The sequence below is a fragment of the Panthera leo genome, chromosome A2, assembly GCF_018350215.1.
Source record: "Panthera leo isolate Ple1 chromosome A2, P.leo_Ple1_pat1.1, whole genome shotgun sequence".
Lineage (NCBI taxonomy): Eukaryota > Metazoa > Chordata > Mammalia > Carnivora > Felidae > Panthera > Panthera leo.
This window is the reverse complement of record NC_056680.1, coordinates 100,610,199-100,632,997: the sequence shown is the minus strand read 5'-3', so window position 1 is coordinate 100,632,997 and position 22,799 is coordinate 100,610,199. Positions and strand designations below refer to the sequence as shown.

Genomic DNA, 22,799 nt, shown 5'->3' with positions numbered 1-22,799 from the left:
ATAACTCATTGGTTTACAGTTAACAGTCTTTGTTTCATAGAATAGCAGCTCATACCCTTTTTTTGAGCACTCACTTAATACAATCACCCAAATTGTATTGTTTCTTTCCCAAAATTGTATTCTTTCCCAAAATGTGTATTTGTTTTCAGGCAGAAAAGTTGATTTACAGATTGTCTCAGTTAAATGCAATGTCACATAATCTCTCCTTTCCCTTTATCACTGCCAGGCCATAAAGCCCTTCTCGAGGCGTGAGCCGTGCTCTGTCACTATCTGACTCTTCTGCATTGGCAACCCCTAGGGCAGCATCAGCTTAAAGATTAACATGACCACAAGTCTAGAAATACTCTGTCAGTGCACAGAACTTGTGGTGAATGAAGAAAAGAACACACGATAATTAGTTGACTTCAAAATGTGTGCCCTTCAGAAAACCGCCAGAAGGCCCAGATCCTGAATTAAAACACTGATAATAATATGCAAGACATTAAGCAATCAAGAAATAAAAAGAGCTTAATCCAGGGATGGCTGCCTTTATAGGACTTGGGGGCTATAAGCTCTAGCGCCCTGCTGCTTGGGGGCCAGTTCACTCCCAGTGGTAATTCTGTTAGACAAGTAATGGCCAAGCCATGGTACAGTGTTATTAAAAAGCAGACCACTTATGACAACAACAAGGAGACAGTTCTCCAGGAGCCGTTGCCCCAAAAAATCACTCCGATTCAGTGTCGCAATGAAATGTGTTTTCTCCAACTAAATAGATAATGTAAATAGCAAACCAATACTTGGCCAGTTTATACAAATTTTTAAGTGAAAAAAAACTGAGTGACATTTTGCAGTAACTTTAAAGTGGCTCTGAAATCACCTTGTGAGCACATGTGACAATCCCAGCCTCAATTCATGAGTTAGTTGTAACATGCAGGAGTGTTTGTATTCCTCAAAGTTGGCTGAGAAAAAGAACTATCAGATAACTGAACAGGAAGTGAAGCTATAAAGCTAGTTATATAGCTAGATGAATTTAGCCCACCTAAATCTCATTATTTGGATTTATCCAAAAGATCCTTCTCTAGGACAAGACTAACTGAAATTTTTAAAAATTATAATTGTACACATTGCAACTAAAACGTTTGTCTTCTCCCATTTCCTTGGTTACTACTTTCAGACTTGTGACTCTAAATTCTGGGCAACCATCAGAACGACAAAGAAGCTTATTCAGTAGCTCCCTTTAGTCCGGGTGCAGACCTTTGGCCTGTAACAATAATACAGGCTTATGGCCCCATGCCTGGTTTCTCCCCAGATGTTCAGGACTATCTCTTTTGTTCTCTGTATAGAGCTGACTAGGAACCTGATTGCTTCCTCACACACAGTGTGGCAAAGACTAAGCTTGTTATCTTTTTTCATAAACTTTTTCTTCTCCCTGTCTCCCTCAGCATCCTAGGATGAACAGCTGACATTGGTCCTTTCATAAAATAATGGTGCATTTTTAAAACCAAACACTCTCCTGTTCTTACTTGATCACCCTGTAGTCAGTAGTGTTCTGTATAGATTTCCTCCTGCCCCGGGTGTCAAGTTTTTCAGTAAGATTACTTGCTTGTTAAGATCTAATGTTAAAATGGAGGACCAGGACTGGGGATCATCAAGAAGTCTTTTTTCGAGTGCTTACTCAGGGTCTAGCACGATTGGGGTTTTTGTTTTTGTTTTTGTTTGGGGTGTGTGTGTATTCCAGAGAGTGGGTAGAGATGGATTTTTCCCCATCTGTTATTATTATTATTAGCTGTGTCTTTTTTCACCACAAGGGAGTTTTTAGAAGTAGTATTCTTGGATTCCAAACAAGTACAATTTGTTACCGGAGCCTTTTATAAGGACGAATACTTTTCTCGTTAGACTTTTTGTACGGTGGTTTCCCACCCCACTTCCCCCCGCCTTACTCTCTGTCAGGTGATGTGAGGATTGTGTTGGTTGCTGGGGTTTTTCATATGTATTGCAAATGTGTGGCCTTTACATTAGTCATAATGCTGAGAGTGGGGACCAGGGAGAAAAACAGAGAAGCAGAGTCTTCCTGTTTCACACACAGATGAAGGTAACTGTTGTGACATTTATCTCTTTGTTTTGCTGTGCTCTCATTTTTGGTCTATGTAGCTCCATTTCCATCTCCTGGGTTCCTAATTCATGCTGAGGTCATGAAACTCAGTATGATTTCAAAAATATAACCTGAGTGGGCTGTCACCAGTGTCCCACATCTACTTTCTGTCACCCACCCTCTATCTGAACTTAAGAGAGCTTCCTCTGTATGTCAGTTTTCACTCTGAAAACTTGCTAGGTCAGAATCAGTTAGAGCTCATTGGCTCAGAATCAGTTTTCCTAGGGAATATTTTCCCAGGGGCCTAGGAATTTTATTTTTGAACCCCTGGCCAGTACAAGGCAAACATGCTGCGTGGGTCTGCCATTCTGCCATGCTGCTTACAGCCAAGAGCGTTGCCTGGCTGCTGGTGGAGCCATCTGACCTTAGAAACCCTCAACACTTTACAAAAGCTTGAATATTCATTTATATATGACATCATTAACAGGCTCTGAGGGAAAAGCGGTGTGCTGCACTGAGAAAACATCTTGATCTGTGAGCCAGGGGTCCCCAGACAGATAATCTGTAACTAATAAATTATATGACCTTGGGCAGGTCATCTGACCTGGGTATGTTTTTCCTCATCTGTAAAGTGAGTTAAATGGGGATAATCTCCAAGGTTCCTTTCAGTTCAGTATGATTCTTCTCTCTAGGCATCTCACTGGGAGAAAACAGGCTTCCAGACAGGAAGGCAGGAAAGCATGTTTGAGGAATGGCAAATGTGAGGGAGTTTTGCCAAAGCATAGGTTTCTCTGAAGGCCTCATGAGTTGCTGGAAGGGCTGCCTTAGAGCTGGACTGCAGAGGTCCTAAATACCACTGTAAGGAGTGTTCCTTTCTTCTGGAGTCAGAGGGAGCCATTGAAGGTTTTAAAATAAGAAAATGAAACTCTCACAGCTGCACTGAGCAAAGGTATACAGCGAGGAAGGTGCCTTTTATGGAGTGTCAGCAGGCTTGCCAGTAGTAAGCCCCAAGGGACCCTTGAGTCAGGAGTTTGTCATCAGAGTTCAAGAAAACTTGGAATTGTAGATGGAGATTTGAAAGTCTTCCCAGGTGAGATTGAAACCATGAGAATAGATAAGATGTTCTGTAGATAATGTAGGGAAGGCAGATAGGCTTAGGAGGAAACTGTAGGGCAACCAGAATAAGAAGAGGCAGCAGGGATAGTATTGTTGAGGAGATAGGAAGACACCTGAGAGAGCCACTTCATGGAGACCCCAGGAGATGACAGCATTTCCAGCTTGTACAACAGGACAAAGTCCCACAGAGGGTGAGGCCAGAGAAAGGGTTGAATCGGCCATGAAGATCTCACTGGTAACCTTCAGGAGGGCCACTGCTGTTTGGAGCAGGGGCAGGAACTTGACTACAGGTAGCGGAAATAAGAGCAGTGACAAAGTACAGTGTGTGGCTGTAGAAGGGAGAAGAAACCAGAGCAGCAACATTGGGGATGGGACGGGGTGCCCAAGGAGACAGCAGTCGCAAGATTGGCTGTTGTTGGGATGTGCACACGTCTTCTGAGGTTAGGAGAGGAAGCCTTGGAGAGAGAAAGAATAGAGACGCCGGAGCTGAATCCCAGTGGGGGCAGAGCAGGCTCCCAGCAGGAGGGGAGAGTGTACCTAGGGCTGATGTTAAAAAGGAAGAGGGAGGGGTGTCTGGGTGGCTCAGTCACTTAAGCGTTCACTTCAGCTCAGGTCATGATTTCACCATTCATGAGTTTGAGCCCCGTGTCAGGCTCTGTGCTGACAGCTCAGAGCCAAGAGCCTGCTTGGGATTCTGTGTCTCTCTCTTTCTGTCTGCCTCTCTCTCTTTCTCTCTCTCTCTCAAAAATAAACATTTAAAAAAAAAAAGGAGGGAATTCATAAAGGATTATAGAGCTGAAGACCTAGAGGTGAGAACTAGAGTTCATTGTGTCTATTGGCTTCTATTTTTGTAGTAACATCTGGGGTTGGGTTATTGGATGTGAGAGTGAACATGGAGACTCGGGAGCCTACAAGAGCATGACGGGGACTTGGAATGGTCTGTATCTGTGGGTTGGCACTTGAGAGCTCCAGAACTTTGGTTTACCCCTGAAGACAAAAGCAGGATGGGTGCCATGACCCAGGCATGATACTTGCTCAGCTACCTGGGTGGAAGCCCTGACTCTGCCTGTACAGCCCTTACCAGGGTTTCTCTCAAAGCGCTTGTCATCTCTCTGTGTGTGTCCCCATTTTCTCACAGTTGAGCTGAATTATTTCCAAGGAAAATGATAGCTTGATTCTTAAGAGCTAGTGTTATTTTTCAAGTCTTGACTTGTCTGGTTACAGACCTAAGCCTGTCCTTTTCTACTTGTAATTAAGTTTTTCTTATGAGTTATGTATAGTAATTTCAAGCATCTTAATTATCAGGGCAGTAATTGGGTTTCCCTGTTTTCTGGTTCAAGTCAGTGCCAGTTTCATTGCTTTTAGTGAAGTAATAAGTTCTCTTAGAGAAATGTCCACTGTGCAGCCCACTTTAACTGTTAAATAACCAGGACACTAATAGCCCAAATTCAGTGGTAGATCTCCAAGTAAATTTCTGTTCAGAAATAGCTCTAGACAGTATCATCCTTGCCATGGGTCCTTTTCTCATTATTGTCAGTGAAGTTGAATTTGACAGGATACAATATTGGTCAGGAATCTTTTGGTTGGAAGTAATAGAAACCCTTCTCTAAGTAGTTTAACTTTAAAATTAAAAAGAAAAGAACATATTGGGTATTGGTCCATGTAACTGAGGACATACAGTGGTGGGCTGGCCTCAAATGAGGCTGGATGCAGAGCTTAGACAGTGTTGTCAATATTCTGTTTCCAACTCTTGATACTGTGTTGTTCTATGTCCGGCTCTCTCATTCCTAGGAGCCTCAAAACTGTATCTTTAGAACCTGGAGTCTGAGAAAGACATCCTCTTCCTTCCCCCTTCCATATACCAAACTCAGCGAAGCCTCTGGCATGTGCTCATCCCTGAGCCAGTCTCCATGGTCTGAGAAATGAAGGACTCTGGCCAGTCTAGATGAGGGGTGGTGAGGCACTTTATGTAGTATTCACCAGGATCTGGTGGAGAAGGTGTTTCCAGAAAGGGAAAACTGAAGAGGAAGAGGGAAGGGATGCCAAGTTAACAAAACCCACAGAAGTCCACTCAGAACTGTCACACACAACCTAAATAGTTAAAGATTAAGCTTCCCCAGTTTCTGGTTATTTTTTGGAAGGCTTAACGTTTATTATTGTTGCTAATGTTAGTCATGATCTTCCCTGGGTTGACATCTTGATGATGTCAAATGTCAATTCAAATAAATTGATGATGTCAATTCAAATCAAAGAGTAGTCAGGGTTTGACTTAGCAGAGGGCTGTAAAGTGACTTCAGGAAGAATACGCATAACTTCCAGTGCTTATCTAAAGTCATCCCTTCCTCTAGAGTCTACTCTTTGATTTGAGTTGGTTCCAGTAAAACAGGTTTGGTTCCGCAATCAGCTGGTTTCAGTCAGGCCAGAAAGTAAACCAGGAGAAAAGGTTTGGATATTCCAGTCCCAAATGAAAGTAGAATGTATGGAGATTTGTGAAGTTAATATATGTAAAAAGAGTTGACACCAAGCGAGATTGAGAGCCGAAAGGAGGGAGGATGCCTAGTGAGGTGTATGTTAATGGACACAGCCATGCTTTCTGCCTGCATTCACAAATATGGGCTGTCCTACCCTACCCACCTGCCTTTCCACCATGCACAGGTCAAGGTGGATCCTGGCTGCCCACCCTCCTAAAGAACTGTCTCGCAAGCCTATTTACTAAAATGCCATTTCCCTTGTCTTCTCATCACCCACCTACAAGCTACGTCCAGTGCAAATTTCTGTGATAACACAAACAATAAGAATACTTAGACAGTTGTCCAATTAAAGCCATATTTCGCTACTATTTTTAAACCACAGTGATAAGAGAGTGACTGGACTCCTCCCTTCCTGGATTTATAGCCAGTCTGCTTAGCACATCAGAAGTCCTCTCAGTCAGAACACGTTTATATAAAGTGTGGTTGAAAGTAGATCCAGTTAAGCTGACAGATAAGCTTTATGTATTTTTTTAAAAAGCCTTCACTTGCTAATTGTCTCATATATTTGAGGAAAACCTGTTAATCTCACTTAATATGACAGTATCAAAATTGCAGTATAGCTCAGAAAATACAAATCACGATTATTCCTTCTCTTCGTGACTTACATTTGCAGTTCCCATGTGGCAAGTAGGTACCACAGCAAAGCCACAGTTAGTAAGGCCATCAGTCTTTGGTGTTCAAAATATGTAGAAAACCCAGTGAAAGGCCTTATAGGATTTCTGGCTAGTGATGCCCCCATTCTATTTGTATTCCCTGTTAAGTGTTTTGTCAGTGTTCATATTATGAGAATGAATCTCTTCTTTAAAGTCTCCCTTGTGGACAAGCAATGAGATTTAAAGGTGTATTTCCTTTCATCTTCCTGATAATGCTTTGAGGTGGGCATTATTAATATTATCATTTTACAGGTGAAAAATACAAGAGACCCAGAAGAGCTAAGGGTCTTGATGTAGTCACACAGCAAGTAAAGAATGGCCTCGGGGCTTACCCTCTGGTCTGGTTCTCATTCCAACCCTCCAGGGACTGTGTCTCTGGCCTTCTCTAGGTGGTTCCGTAATTTGCCGTTTTCCTGTCATTCTTTCACTGCTGCCCTCAGGCAAACCAGACCCACCTTTCCTCTGCTCTGGCAGAGCCTCGAGGTGGGTTGCATTTAGTTGCAGCAAAGGAGAAAGGAAGCAAGAGGCCTTCCTTGGTCATTGTTGGACTTCCTGACATCTTCTGTTCCTGCCCAAGGCGTGGCAAGTGTCCTCTCCCCATTGTGGATGACAGGGCAGACTCCTGCAGGGTGTGGTGGCTGTGGCTTTAGGGCTTGTTGTATGAAAAGATTTGGGAAGCTATACAAACAAGGAATGAAAACCTCCCACATGCCTTCAATCCTGGCTTTGTTTCCTGTCTGAGAAATGTTTTGGTGGTAAATTTGCTTTTATATTAAGGAAAGAACAAAACCCTAGAGTTTTTAATGGAAATCCTACTGATGCCCAGAAACTGGACTTGCTTTGGAGGAAGGGGCATGAATGACAGTGGGACTAGAAATTGAATTCTGGAATTTAAGAGAGACTATGATGAGAATCATTTATGGTTTGATAAACTTTTTCTTAAATGTAGCCATCACCCAGTGTGCTCCATCCCAGCCACCCCCTGTATTTGCTCCCAAAAGCTTGGGCCCTGGGTGGTGATGTGTTTTGTGCTCTGTTACTTTGATCAGCTTGCCTGGGCCCAGTGGCGGGGACCCTAGAACCCGAGGGTGCTGACAAAGATGACCTGCTTCTGTTGAGTGAGATCTTCAATGCTTCCTCCCTGGACGAGGGTGAGTTCAGCAAAGAGTGGGCTGCCGTGTTTGGAGACGGCCGGCCGAAGGAGCCAGTGCCCACTGTGGCCGCCGGAGAGCCAGACCCCAGACCCCAGGCAGGCTCAGGATTCCTTCCTTCACAGCTTTTAGACCAAAACATGAAAGACTTACAGGCCTCACTCCAAGGTACGTACCACGGGGATTGAAACAGGGTTTGTTGTTGTGTGCTCGTTCTTTATTTTTAATCCAAAAGCCTCTTTCTACCTTCTTTGTCTTTTTTTCATGTTTTCTGGGTTTTATTTTATATCCAGTGTCTTTTTAGTTGAAATCTCAGAGTCCTATCCCAGCTTTAAGATAGGTTGCTTCTCATAATTTTCTTGCTTTTCATAATTTTCTTGTCATGTTCATGTTTCCTTTTAATGACAGGTTAGAGAGGTGGCTCTCAATCTTACAGTCTTGCTCTCATTTTAGATTTTTGCAGGGCATACCGTAGAGAATCTTCCCGGTTGTGACCCTATTGGCTTTGGCCAATTCTGCCTAGCCAGTTCTCCACATTTCTATAGACATGTCGTCTTTCTAGGTGCCAAGTAACACCATGCTGGGCTTCTTAACTCTTTGCACATTGAATTTTATCTTGCTTCTTGCTGTCTTTCCATCCTGGCTCACTGCAACGCTGAGGATGCTGTCAGTTCAGCTGCTCCTGTTCTGCCTAAACCACGGGGCTCAGCAGCCCCATGTGCCTTGGCCACAGACGAAATACAGTTTCCACACTGATCATCTGTGGCTGGCAACATTGGTCAGGGTGCAGGGCAGCACACTGGTTGAGAACTGCCAGCATGAGGAGCACATTGATTTAGAGGGCAAAATTAAACTCAGATTGAAATTGAAATTTTAAAGTTTGAGTTTCTAAACAGACCTTGGGAAGGAGACTATTTTCTAGTATTTCGACACCGTTTTCCTCCTTTCATGTCGCTTTAATTGTAAGACAGGAATCACTATTAAGAAGTTCTCAAGTTGTTTTGGTTTTTCCATGAATTTAGGCTATCTCCTTAATAAGTGTTTATCTGGCACTTAAAGCTGAGAACAAACAGCAGAACTGGAATGATTAAGTAATTATGAGCTATTAAAAAAAAACCTCAGGTCTTTGGAGATGAGATCATGGACACAGCAAGAGTTGGTGGGCAAGACCAAAAAAAGGTGTTCCCTCTTTTTTTTTTTTTTTTTTTTTAAATGAAATACATGATTCCTTTTATCTTCTTCTGGGAGTCTCATTTTGTAGCCATGTCATTTTTTTTTTTTTTTTTCAGTAACAGAGTTAGAGATAGGAGAGATACATGGAATCCAAAAATACTACACCCTGAGTTTCACCTCTGGGTTTCGCCATCTCTTTTGCTGGAGCCCCAGATGAGCACCAGTGACTTGAGTTTCACCCCCACCCACCTGCGGGGGAGGTGCCAACAAGCTGTGGGAGAGCTGGAAGCCCAGAGCCAGGATCTACCTCTCAGATCTTGGGGCTGCTGGAGACTCTCCAGCTGTGCTGCAGGATGAACCCGATTCAGGCCCCCAGCTGTGGAGACACTAGGGCCTCTGATGCCCAGAGGAATGGTGGTGGCAGTGCTCTCACTTAGCTGGGGTGGCTGAGTGTCATTCACTTGTGAGTGGCCCCCACTGACAGCTGAGAAGTCAGAGCTCCATGCCTTTTTCCTGAGCAGGCAGGGTGAGAAGATCTCAGCTCAGGGGCCACAGCCCTGGAACTATGCCTGAGAGCTAGGACCAGAGCAGTGGCCATGGACTTGGCACTTTAGCCTTGTCCCAAGTCCAAGGAAACAGCACAAAAGCACACTTGGGTCTAAGAAGGGAGGTGTTCTGGGGCACCTGCGTGGCTCAGTCATTTGAGTGTCTGACTCTTGGTTTTGTCTCGGGTCATGATCTCACAGTTTTGTGGGATCGAGCCCCGTGTTGGACTCTGCCCTGGCAGCGTGGAGCCTGCTTGGGAGTGTCTCTCTCCCTCTCTCTGCCATTCCCCCACTCACACTGTCTCTGTTTCTCTCAAAAAATTAAATTAAAAAAAAGGAGGGAGGTGTTCTGACAGTGAAAAATGCAAGCTCATTTTGGAAAGAGGTCTTCTTATACTGGTAGAGAGGTACTACTACCAAGGCAGGCCATTATTTCTCAAGCAAGCAAAATCTAACTTGATGTTGCCACCCTACTAGCTTCTTAGCAAGTTTCTCATTCAACAGAGATTGGTTGGGTCCTTCTGGGTGCCAGGCACTGGGGATTCATATGAAAACATAACAGACAAGGCTTCTGCCTTCCTGGAACTAACAACATTCTAATGAAGAAGAGGTAATGAACAATAAACATAATAAAGAAAAATCACATAGTGGGTTAGAAAGTGATTGGTATGATGAGGAAAAGGAAAGCTAGAACCAGGGGATAGAGACTGTTAGGTGGAGAGCAGGGTAGGTCAGGCTGCAGAACTAAATAGGATTCTCATTAAGATGAGATCTGAGCAGATTTGCAGGAGATGAGACAATCGGCCATGTGGAGATGCAGACAGAGGGAACCCATGTGCCATTGCCCAAGGGAGGACACCCCTGGCATGCCCAAGGGTCGGCAGGAAGAGCACTGTGGTCTAAGTGAGGCAGGGAGGCAGAAGCTAGGCCACACAGGGCGTCCTAGCCTTTGGAACAACCTGGGCCTTTTTTTTTTTAGCCCAAGTGAAATTGGGAACCATCATAGCATCTTGGACCAACAATGGGTATGATCTGATTTACCATTTAAAGGGATCATCCTGGCTGCTAAAAGTTTCCTTTTCTCTGCTGGTGTTCTATGAAGACCAATGTTAAAGGAGTTGTTTTGTAACCTCTGAGTTATCCTGTTGCCTTTGCATGCCAACAGCCATCAATTGAATGTCTACGGAACTTAAAGTGACAGAAAAAAAAAAAAAAGTGGAACCTAAGTGTTTGAAAGAGGAAGCTCATTCAGCCTCTCTCACACCTATGGACTCCCAGCAGGTACTCCCAGAATTCCACCACTGGTGCTGCCTGAATTCAAGGAACCTTCAAAACAGATGTGGTACAAATAAAGAACAGCCCCCCTGCTTTGATGATTGATCATGTAATCCAGTTGCAACCACAGTCTATGCTTTTATGAGGACTTTCACCCTAAAAAAGAGGAAAAGATGAATATTAGCTGTAGATTTTTTTTTATTACATCCATCGTCTAGAAAATGCATCTATATACATGAACTGCAAAAGCATCTAAGTAACTGTTAAACTTCTGACACCTCGTATTGGAACTGCTTCCCCTGATTATCCAGATCATCTCAAAACCCAAATTAAATAAACAACTGAAAAGTCAAACACAACATGGAGTACAAAGGCCCATTGGCATGTTGGCTTAGTGAAAGAAGCAGTGGTAGAGAGTTGACGTAACCTAATCCTCACCACACCCTTCCTAGTCAGGTACTATCATCATCTCCATCATAGAGCCCAGGAAACTGAGGAACAGAGCAGCTACGTAATTTGCCTGAGATCATACATCTGATAGGAGAGAGAGAGTGAACCTGAGCCATCTGCCTCCAGAGTCTGTGCCTTTCACCTTTCCCTTCTGGCTGGCTCTCTGTACCAAGTCTTTGATGGCAAATGTGACTCCTCAGTGGGTTCCTTCAGGCCTCTCCGTGGATGCTTCCAGAGGAGCAGGAATTATAATATGATTAGCCTGGCCCTGGGTGTCCTGGACACACACACAGACCAAGGACAGGTGGTTGCCATGAAGGAGGAATGTGCATGTGGGGAGGCAGGGTCCCTGTCAACCACAAAAATCAGATGATGTTCCAGAATAGAATATTTGAAATCGAGATTGTCTATAGAATCTTCTCCTGTGCTAGCAGCCACCCACATCTTCCCTGAAGCGCATTCCTGCTCAGTCTCAACCACCGCTGTCCTGGTTCTCTGTGAGGTCCAGGTGGGGCTGCAGCCTCAGGGTCAGAGTGTCATGAGAACTTCGGGAATGCTCCAGGCTTGGGAGGCAGCAAACTCTGCTCTTCCACAGGCTGCATTTCCCTCTCACTCTCCCCTCCTCCCTTCTCCTTCACCTCTTCTGTCTTCTCCCCTCCTTATCTCCCCATCTTCCTCTGCCTCCCTCCCTCCTTTCTTTGTCCTCTTTCCTCATCCATTCCCCTGTGCTCTGGGGAGCAGAAAGGAAGGGGGATTTAGTAAGATAACAATTGCATTTTCCTCTGCTCCCCACCTCAACTTCAAGGTCTGGGAGAGCCAAACAAAGCAACTTACATTTAGGATTAAGTTGGGCTGAACATTTGAAAGAGGAGTTAATTTTATGTAGGATTTCTAAGAGTTTCTGAAGTTACCAGCATAATAGGGGCTGGAATTTCCTGTGTCATACAGGGAGGAGAAAATAGTGCCTTCCTAAGGCCTCTTAAAGTGAATAGAAGGAGAGCTAGCCAGAGGGGGTTGCCCAAGGTAGAGATGAGGTGAGGCTGATAAGCCTCATTTGACATTCTTCTCCATTCTCCACCAATATCCCAAATTTAATTTAGAAATAGACACCGATACTGAAAAGACTACCATCTGCTCAAAATAAATGCACCAGGACATCTTGTGATTTAGGATTCTGCAAACCAAAGTTAGGAGTTTTGTTCCACATTCTCACAAATGTACAGCCCTGTGTTCCTTCTGGATATTCTTTTGTTTTATACCATGCCTAGGTGCTATTGCCATCTGGGTGGGTTTCTATTTAAGGCTAATGTAATGCCAGGCTTTGCATTATCTCAAATTCACCTTTCCTCAAACTGAGCTCGCCTCTTGCCATTCCTGGCTTAGCCTGGTTCCAGATAACGTATTTCTGGGGCTCAAAGGATATGAAGGAGAAGACTGTGGCGTGCAGTTAGAGTTTAATGCAGTGGTACTTTCAACACAAGCCAGTGGAATTTTTGTTCCATCAAAGAAGCAGCTTGTTGAGGAGCATCTGTAGGTCTTGGATATGTGCAGAATTTAAGTGCCTCCTTTAATCCATGGAAGGGGCCTTGATGACCATCTATTCCACCCCCATTTAGTATATGAGGAAATCAGGGATTCCCACATAGGTCTTGTGACTTGCCAAGTTGTTGGAGTTTTATATCCATCATTTATATAATTTCTCAACTCCTCAGATTGGCTTACAAGGTCCTTTAGGACCTGACCCCAGTCCCACTGCTGCCTACACTCCCCACACCTTTACTTAGCATGACTTAACAACATTGTTTTGCTGGAGAAACATGTATTATGTCAGTAAGCTGGACTCCAGCCATATCGAACTTGAGTGAGCCTGGCTCTACCCACCACTGGGCTCTGGTACGCATTCTCGCTCCTCCTTAGAGCACGTCACCCACCTACACACCCATGATGCTTGCTTTCCCTAGTTAAGTTCTCATCCTTCTGGTTCTCAGCTTCAATGTCATTTCATACACGGAGCCTTCCCTGACTTCCTCTTCCTCCCAGCAGTCCAGGTTAGATGTTTCTGCCTCCATTCCCTTTGTACCCGGTATACTCACTCATTCCCATTCTCTCACGTCATTTTAAGATTGGTCTAATTTTCTGTCTCTTGCTTTTGGTTGTCATGGGCAGGGCCCATGTTTGTGTTGCTCACCATCATATTTCCAGAACATGGCTGAGTGCCTGGAATACAGTAGATGTTCAAAAAAGACTGGGTGGATGGAGGGATGACAAGAAGGGAGGGAGAGAGCAGCAGACATTGAATCACTAGATTAAAAGAAAACAACCCTCAGCTAATCTCAGGGGTTGTTCCTCGTGCTTGCTGAACTGGACTAAAATTCAGTTTCGGCTTAGATTTATTGATGGCCTGCTCTCTAGCCTCTCTACTCTCTCGTTTCACCTACAAGATCCTATCTTATTCAACAACAACCACCTATGAGGCAGGAATTTTTACCCACCCTTTGCAGAGATGGAAACTGGGGCTCAGTATGGGAAATATGGATGGCTGGGTGGTGCTTGGCCACCATGGCTGTGGTGTTCCCACTTTCCCTTTCCCTGCCAACCCCACCCCAGAGCCCCCCCACGCTATGATCATCAACCCAGCCTGGGCTTTTGCTCTCCCAGCTAGTGAAATTACATTCATGGTAAAGTGCTCCTCTGGATGGTGTTATTTTGGCTTCACTTGCTGCTCTAGCTGGCCAGTGTTATTTCTGGCTGATTTATATTTTCCCTTATGTAAGTAAAGGGGGCAGGATTGCTCCAATAAAATTTTATATGTGTTTCCTGCAAATGGGTAGCACAGTTGACATATCAAAGGAACTGTGAGCTAGGATAATCATTTTGCTCACAGAGCTCTCAGCTCTTGCTCTGCGGCCCCCACCCTTCACCACCCTCTCCTGACACAATTACTCTGAGATGGGGAGACATCTTTCTAGCCACACCTTCATGTTAAAAACGCCTCAGCCAGCTAACACCAACTAGAGAAGAGTTGATGGCAATTACAGGAATATTAGCTACACGAAGTTCTCTTTAAATAGCATTTTTTTTTTCCTGACAGAAGCCAAGACATTTGAAATCTGGCTTGGCATTCCATCCATAATTACCCTCATTGCACCCCTCCCCTAAATAATTCCCAAAGTGATATGAGTGAGGGTGACATTGCAGCTGAGTTTATATTTTCTTTTCTTTCTGTTTTAGCCAGTGTCCCAGCCATACTATTTTCTCCCCCTCATGCACATAAGTGCGTTAGACTTCTGCTTAATAGCTGTTCTGAGGGAACAATATGACTTGGCAGACTGGCTGTTGCTTCTGCTCCACACTGTGGGACAAGAGAATAGAGACAGCCTGTGTCTTTGTGAAAACTCTGAGGTATGTTGTCCCCATCATCTTAGACTCCAATGAGGGGATGTCATCAGACTCATCGTCCTTCGTTTCCTCTGCTCCAGAGAAGCCCCCAAATCCATAGATTCTAGATGTTGCCTGTATGATCATGAGTGTTTAGGTGAGCAATATTCCAAAACCCACAGTTACAAATGAATCCAATTAACAGACATGTATTGTCTTTATAAAGGAATATGCCATTATAATCCAATAGGCTTGAAAAATGATTTATATTTCTGGTACTTTTAAAATATGATTTGATATACAGACATTTTATTTATTTATAACTTTTCAGGAACATGCCCATTACATAAAGTGAGGGGAGCTCGGTTTTGACATGTAGATTTATTTCTGCCTCCTTTAGGAATGTGTTCCATTTTATACTCTAAAAAATACAATGCTTCCAACCTGCCTCGCTTTTTGAGTGTTCTCTGCAGCCATTTAAAAAAAATGACTGTTGTGCATATTTTTGAAATGCGAAAAATTATCTCATTGAGTTCCCACTGTATTGAATAGCATATAGAAACCAGGGAGGGTTGACTTCTGTACCTCTGATTTGGCTTTGCTCTGGGTCGGTTCAGGTTTTCTCTGAATGTGTGGATCTCCTTGAACTCAGAGAGCTTGACAGAACTGAAGAGCTTAAAGCTGCAGGACCTGAGGAAGTAGGGTTCTGAGACAGACCCTTCTGTTTCCTAGGAGAGCCTCTGCCTTTGTCTGGCTCTGGCCTCAACCAAGATGACCTGATCCTGATGGAGATAGTGACCCTTGTGCAGCCTCCTTGGAGACCGCCTATAACAGTGCTTCCCAAACTTGCACTTATAATCACTGGGGAGTTGTTAAAACAGTTTCCTGGGCTTTACCCCTAGGGATTCTGATTCACTGGGTCAGGGTTGGCCCTGGGAACTTGCATTTCTAGCCAGCTTACAGGTGATACCCATGCTGCTGGTGTGGGCACCACACTTTGAGAACCACTACTCTCAAGAGGTTAAGGCCAGCCTTGCTGGGGGTGCGGGGAAGGGTCCGTGGGCTCTGCTGAGCACAGGTGGGTCTTGAGTACATTTGGTGTTGGGGAGAGGATTGTAGGGGAAAAGGGTAAAAGTCACCCAGTTACATTCTACCTCTTTCAGCTTTATTTGGCATACTTATGGAATCACGATTTTAACTTTCCACATTTGCCACTGTTTTATGTGATTTGCGTTTAAAAGGAATGCTCATGGGCCAGTTATCTAGGAACTAGGGAGGTTGTGTTACTCCTGGATTACACTGAATACTGGTCATTTCTTAAAACTGCTTTTTTTGAACTGTAATTTACATACCATAAAAACCAGCCATTGTAAAAGAATGGTTCAAGGATTTCTGGTAAATTTATATTGTGCAATTAACACTATAGTCCAGTGTTAGAACATTTCCGTTATCCTAGAAAGCTCCCTCAAAATCTGGTGCTTTTGATGGCTTATGAATTATGTTAACTACATATTCAAGTACCTTTCCAATGAATAATAATACTTTTAAAAACCCTCTATATGTTTGCATTGTTTTAGAACCAATAAATAGGTCAAAGGCCTCCTGTTTTATTTGTCATTGGTTAGTCTTCTCGGAGAAGTCTGTATGTCACTTGTCTAAAATGAAATAATTCAGCCAGTGAGTATTATAGCATCTACTATGCCAAGCATTGCTTTGCTGTATCTTAAAATAATGCTTTATAAGTGTACTTCTTATGGTTTAAGACTATTCCCTAAAAGTTTATCCTAATTCAACAGCCATTGTGTGCCAGGCAGCACAGTACAGGATGTAAAGATGATTAATACATGGTCCTATCTCCAAGAGGCTCACAACTCTAGGAGGTGACACAAAATTGCAAACTAATAAACAGAGTAAGAGTTGCTAATACATCTCCTATTACACATCTTAGACTAGTGGCAGGGGAAATGAGCAGCATTAAATGCTATCATTTTTGTGGCATATACTCATTGACTTTTCTTGCTCCAGAAATTGGTTTCACTGCCCCAGCTGAACTGTGCCATCCAAACATGTTGTCTTATGAGGGCCTTATAGGAGACAAAACCTTTTCCAGAGAAAACACTGTAAGCAGAGCATCCCAGTAAAAGGATACAATTTTAACAATGATGGACCCGACAGTGATACATCATCTGATGGTCTGTGTTTCATGGTGAGAATCAAGAATGGACTTAGTCCACAAACACCTTCCTATGCTGCATTAGGTATTTTGGAGCACATTGAAGAAGGAATTTCTTCTCTCACTAAGAAGACAGGACTTAAACATACCAAGAATTAAAGCAGATGTGCAAAGGAGTATATGGTAAAGTTCTAAATTAAATGTGAGCCATGCCAAAACATCTAGCCATGCCAAAACATCTAGGGAAACTAGGTGTGCCTCTCCCCAAGCAGGACTGCCGGATGTTAAGTTTACATTAGAAGCAGGAAGAGCACAGGGGGCATTACAGAATGTTGGGTTACACAAGCCAAGTGCCATTGTAAGGACATGGCAGCAAATTGGGGGAGGGGGCTTTCTTTCCCCTCATAAACTTGGACTAGACTACCATTTATTTATCTGTATTAACTAAAACTTCTCAGATTAGCTGGATACAAAATAAATCAGCTGGATCATAATGAAGTGGAGAAGACCCACAGTTTATTAGTTGTATCACTATATTTACTATTGTTCACTTTTTTTTTTTTTAAGCTTTCTCCATTTATGACAGAAAAACAAGGCACTTGATTTCCTTGGAATGCTATGGATAATCTTTGGTGTGACCATGAAATGATGTTACTTGAGAAGAAAAATGGGCATAGAGCTAAAAAAAAAAAAAAAAAAAAAAGTTTCAACGTTAACAATTTCACAATTTTTTTTTTCCAAAATCCAATTTTTTCCCTAATTTTCCATACTTATGAATTAGGTATAATTATATATATATATATATATATATATATATATATATATATATATATATATGTACTGTCCCATAAAATATACCCCAGGTATGAAGAACATGGCAGAAGGGTCTTGTCACCCTTTTCCCTTTCTTTGGAGGCCACTATGGGTGAGACCGTGTGTGTGCCCAGTGCCTGGTAGGGCAGTGTGTGCCTGTTCTTCCCTCGACCTAACAACCTCTGGTTTTGAACATTAGGCTGGTCAGAGAACAATGTCAATCCTCCTCCTACTCCATGGCCAGCACCACAGGCAAGCAGTCCAAATGACAACAGCCCTGCAATGAAAGGTAATATAGTGTTTTATTCCCTGGAAATGACAATTGCCTTCCTTTCAACTAGCCTAACACTATTTTCTGTCTTTTCTTTACTAATTTTATTTGAGCACCTAGGGTACAAAGCATGGGCTACAAGGGTGGAGAGTTTTACATGATCCTAGGAATTATGTTCTTTTATTCTGGCCCAGTGTCCCAACTAATAATTCCCCTTATTAAACCAAAGGAGGAGGAACCAAATAACCTCTCCCCATGTGATTGTGTGCTGACCAAGATTGAATGGTTCCAGCAAGGTAGGAAAGGCCAGTGAAGTTTGCTGTCTTTTACTGAAACTACCATTGCCTCCACCTAACAAAGAGCCAGGTTTACTTAGCTGTCAGAGGAGGGCCTTTCAAGCTTGTGGGACTGTTCTTTTCTGAGACAGGTCCCCAAAGAGAACCTGTGCTTGACTGAAGATCTCTGTATTTGCAGCTGTCTCTCCCTTTGGTCATCAGCCACTTTCCGTGTTAACCACAGGAAGTTGCAGGGAGTGTCTTTATCATCCAGAAGCATTCCCAGGATGTTCTTGTAGGTATTGTGCAAACAGTTGCACCTGGTTTCCCAAACTCTGGCAGTAGAGGTCTAGGGAAGGTGAGGGCTGCACCAAAGTACAGTCACCTGACTCCTCCTAGCAAGGCCACAGCTACCCTCTGAGGCCGCCCTACAGCTTTGGGAGGTTAGGAGGAAAAGAGGAAGTGGATGTAGTGATGTAGTGTATTTTTGCTGGAGATCTCTTTAAGAGATCTTGATATTCCCTATCAAGAATCGAGATGGCTAATCCTCTTTAAATCAGTCTTGCCCCATACAGTTTGCTGTGTGGACTCCTACATGACTAAACGTTGAGTTGGTTACTCCCTTTTTAAAAATTATTCCCCACTCCACTCCCCAACCAACCTATATTGAGATCTCTTGGGTCTCAGTTTATCGTATCAAACTAAGCCAAGTGTTCTGCAGGTTGATTGTACATGGAGATCAATTAATGTTACACAATAACTTGCCTCTTGCCAGTGAGCATTGCTTGTAGTCATTTTATCTCTGTAATGGATGTGTTGATTATCTCATGATAAAGTAATATACCTATGAGAGATTATGGGGAAAAACAAAAGACAGGAATCAGAACTATACCATGATTGGCACCTTATCTTAACATTTCAGTGCCATTTTCGTGAAAAGACCAAAGGCCTTGTTGCTGTAGGATAAGCCCATAACCACTGTCCTGTTCCTCTGGCATAACCTTGTAGCAGCCTGTCCCACCAGTATTTTCTGAGACTCTTCCAGCCAGATGGCAAGCACATTCCTTGTTGCTCTCAGCTAGAAGGATAACTGTCAGACGTTTTCTTCGTGCTTTTGATACTCCCACCTGTTGGGGAAGGGGAAAAAAGCCTGGGTCGTCCAAGCCAATGAACTTCGGTCCTCATGTGGAATGATTTATATAAAGAGGCCCCAACTTGTGTAGAAATCACTTGCATGAGGCACTCTTTTGAAAATACTCTCCTCATCTGGAAAATAATTTGGCTCTGTAATTGTGGCATTCGGGAAGTTAGGGCGGGTGGTTCAGTTAAAGAACAGCTGAAGGGAGCATCCATAGATGGTGAAGTGGGAGGGGTGTGAGGGGGGAGGAAGGGAGGCATGTCAAAGGCCTCCTCCCTCTAACAGGAGATGGTGGATGAGGGCAGTGACCCTGAGAAAGGAGAAACCCTCCTCTCAGCCTGATGCTCTAAAGCCTGAAAAGAGTGACCATCATACTTCCCTTGACCCAGCAGATTCAAAAAGATTCCTCCAGTGGACACTGGAAGGCACCATGCATCCTCAGCCATTCATTCGATTTCTGAAATCACAGTGATATTTCCTACTTGTGTTGAAGCAGCACCATCTGAAGTTTTAGGCAACTTGTTGGGCCGTGCCATCCGCTGGGATGGGGATGCAGGTGTGGATTGACACTGGGCTTGTTCTTCACTGAGCTTCAGGCCATGGTTTAGAAATGTTTCTGCGATAGCCAACAGGGATATGTGGAATCCCCTAGCTAGTTTTAGAGACAGAGTGTAATAGGATTCGTCTGACTGAGCAGTATCCTCCCTTTTCCAGATGAGCCTGGACCCACCTGTATGCAGCATGGCAGAGGTGGGCCTTTGGAAGGTACGTGTATTCATGTTGCCTGTTCTCTCCCCAGAACCTGCCAAGGCTGCCTCCTCAGACCTGACTGCCTGGTTCAGCCTCTTTGCTGACCTCGACCCACTGTCAAATCCTGATGCTATTGGGAAAACCGATAAAGAACATGAATTGCTCAATGCATGAGTCTGCAGCCTCTCGGAGGGAGCCCTCGTGCCACTCCTCGGCCACACACCTGGGGACACGCAGACGTATGAAGTGATCAGTATGCTGTTTTCATATTTACGTGCCATTTTAATAAAATGAAAGGGTCAGAGGCCCTGTTTATATTGGTATAATTATTTACTCTTATTTGGTATAAAGGGTTTGAATGTATTCTCTATGTGGATCTAACAATACACGATTGTCTAGGAGCAATTTTCCGGCTGGCCGCTCTCCTGCTGACGTCCACATTATGGCTGCTGATGTGTCACTGGGCTACTGTGAGATCCAAGTTCAAATCATCAACCTATTCTGTGTTAGGCTGCAGTAACGAGTCCTGTAGCCTAAGAGGCGGCGGGAGGCTAGCAAAGCTTAAATGCCTCCTCATGTACTCCCTGCCTTTGTTGCCCTCGTAAGGGGGCTGCAGGAAGACTTCCCCTTCTTGCCAAGCCACCTTCCAATGAGCTCTGGATGAAGCCCCAGCCAACCAAAGACACTGTCCCTCAGCCCTTGTGTGGTGGGGTGTGTGTTCTCACATGGGCTGAGGAGCTGGGCTGGTCTCACTGCACGAACCTTTCTTATGGAAAGCAGCCATATCTGCAGATGCCAGTGTCTCCTCTTGTCTTCTCTGTGGCTGGAATTCAAAAGCATGTATTTCTGGAGTCCTTTGTGATATTAACTGTTTTTTTTTTTTTTAATTAAATGGCAGAGATATTTGACATGCAAAAACACATTAAGAGAGTCTGTTGTGGGGACTCAGTGGGGAGGTACCATGGACATTGAGGCTGGAGAGGGACAGATGAGGAGAACAAAGACGAGCCCCAACTGCATGAAACTACTGACGAGATCCCATGCATCCCACATACAGTGCAGGAGAGGAAGGCATGGACTTTTGTTGGCTTGGGGAGAGATAGGAGCAAGTTTTGCATGTGGGCATGTAAGTGGTTCAGACACTTCACGGGTGTTGAGTCCCCAGGGCTGGCACCTCTCCTCCCCTCCCTGTGTCACCTGTGGTATGCTGAGAGGCCACACACCCCTGTCAGTGAGCCAGTGGCCCTGAGAGGAGTAGCGTTGATGATTATCCTGGAATTGGTCCTCTCTGCCCAGCTGGGCTCTGCTGCATTCTTGTAGCCTCAGTCTCTGGCTTTGGAAGGGTCTCCTTTGGCCACTTCCCCCAACACAGGAATGTGGCTTCTTGGCTCTGCAGTGTGCCCTCAGGGAAGGACCTGGTCCAGCAGTAGCCACTGTCCTCTGCAGGATGGCCCTGGGGGACTGGAAGGCATCTTCCTCCTCCTCCTCCTCCACTGCTCAAGAAGAGACCTGAAGGCGAAAGGGGGCCGGGACTCAGCGTGTTCTGTGGCTGGAGCAGCTCTGCTCATGTCTTGGCCGGCATAAACTGTCCACAGAGTCTCATTTGTAAGAATCTCATTTGGTGACTTTTCAGCCTGGCATGCATGGTCTTTGAGGATACAGGGATACAGCCCTAGGCTCTCCCCTCTCCGCTCCACACAGCCTCCCCGCCTCATCCCACACATACACAGAAAAGCTTGCTGCACCAGAAGCCCTCCCTCTCCATGCTGGGCCTGTGCATTTGCTGCACACTCCCCCTGGGATGCCCCTGTCCCCTTACCCCTGGCTGCCATCACACCCCTACCCGCCCCTCAGATCGCACTTCCTTCAAGCATAGCCCACAGTTTTCCTAGGAGGAACCACCCCTCATCTCCTGCCTGCCCTTCCCCCGTTTCATGATAAGCACACCCTTGGTGCTCTGCCTGGCCCCTGAGGCCTATTTGTAGGCATCTCCCTCTGCCCCAAGGTGTTGCAACCCCAGAGAAGGGGGTTCCTGTTTCCCCAAATCTTCTGTGTCTCCCTAGTAATAAGCACCCTGGAGTCACCTTGTGAGCACGGGATTAATGATTCCTGAGTGGAGCTGCCCTGTGTGGAACGTAGATTAAGGACTCGTTTCCTCCTGGGTCACGTGTGTTCGCAGCCGTGAGAGCCCCACAGCAACCGCAGTAAGGAGACGAAGCAGAGAAGCAGGAGGGTAGACTTGCTCCATCCAGGCTGGAGGCTCAGGGAACTAGCTTGCTGGGTACTGGGTGGGGGTGAAGGGGTGTGGGGTTCTTCTCAGTTGAATGGATCATTTTAGTTGCATTTTAAAGTTGATCTGTGGGTGAAGGGCAGAGGATGATTGTGGTAGTTGAACAGGCTTCGCTACAAGTGAAAGGACAGAATTGCACATGGAGGCATTTTCTCTCTGAATTTTCTTTACATTTTTGTTAAAAAAAAAAAAAAAAAAAATTCAATTCCCATTCCCATCTGCAATCCACTTGGCCAGGCCCTTGATCCCTCTTGATAGGCGTGTTTTGATCCTGGCTCGCACAAAGCCCCCTCGGCCACCTCTCTAGTTTAAGGAGAAGCAGCTGCTGGCTTATTCTCTTTTAAGCGGCCTGTGTGCCGCCCAGCCAGGGGGCTTCCTTGGGGGCCCACCTCGAGGCCCCTCGCCAGCCGCCTGTGGAAGGACTGTCTCTGGTGTGAAGAAGACAAAGGTGCCCCACCCCCTTCACGCCCTGTCTCACTTCTCCCTCATTTTCATTCCTTGTCTCCAGGCCAGTCTGAACCACAATTGCACTGGAACCCTCAGAGAAATTCAGAAAGCACCTGCTCCTTGAAAACTTTCCTGCAGTTTTAGGTGGTCTGCAAGTGCCCCTTCCCTTCTCGAGCTGCCCCAGCCAATATATAAAGAATATTCAAATGTAAGGGAGGGAGCCAGAAACATTTCTCTTTCCTCTTTTCTTTTTCTCCCAGCTGGCATGGGCTTTGGTGCACTTTATAGATTCCTTGCCT

The 22,799-nt window shown here is 44.7% G+C and overlaps 1 protein-coding gene across 23 annotated transcripts in view; it reads left to right on the top strand.

The window, feature by feature from the left end:
- ICA1 (islet cell autoantigen 1) overlaps positions 1-20,089 on the top strand; it is a 148,724-nt gene extending 128,635 nt beyond the window's left edge. For 11 of the 23 annotated variants that reach the window (XM_042918546.1, XM_042918635.1, XM_042918593.1 and 8 more), the window contains 3 exons: positions 7,421-7,690; positions 17,529-17,618; positions 19,813-20,089. In XM_042918546.1, coding sequence (XP_042774480.1) covers positions 7,421-7,690; positions 17,529-17,618; positions 19,813-19,937 — 485 coding nt within the window. In that variant the 3' untranslated portion in view covers positions 19,938-20,089. Of the gene's footprint in view, positions 1-226; positions 268-7,420; positions 7,691-10,219; positions 10,875-16,368; positions 16,550-16,601; positions 16,700-17,528; positions 17,619-18,074; positions 18,171-19,812 lie in introns of those variants that run through there. The other 12 variants (XM_042918575.1, XM_042918735.1, XM_042918556.1 and 9 more) reach the window with 11 other exon arrangements.
- The last annotated feature ends 2,710 nt before the right edge of the window (positions 20,090-22,799 follow it).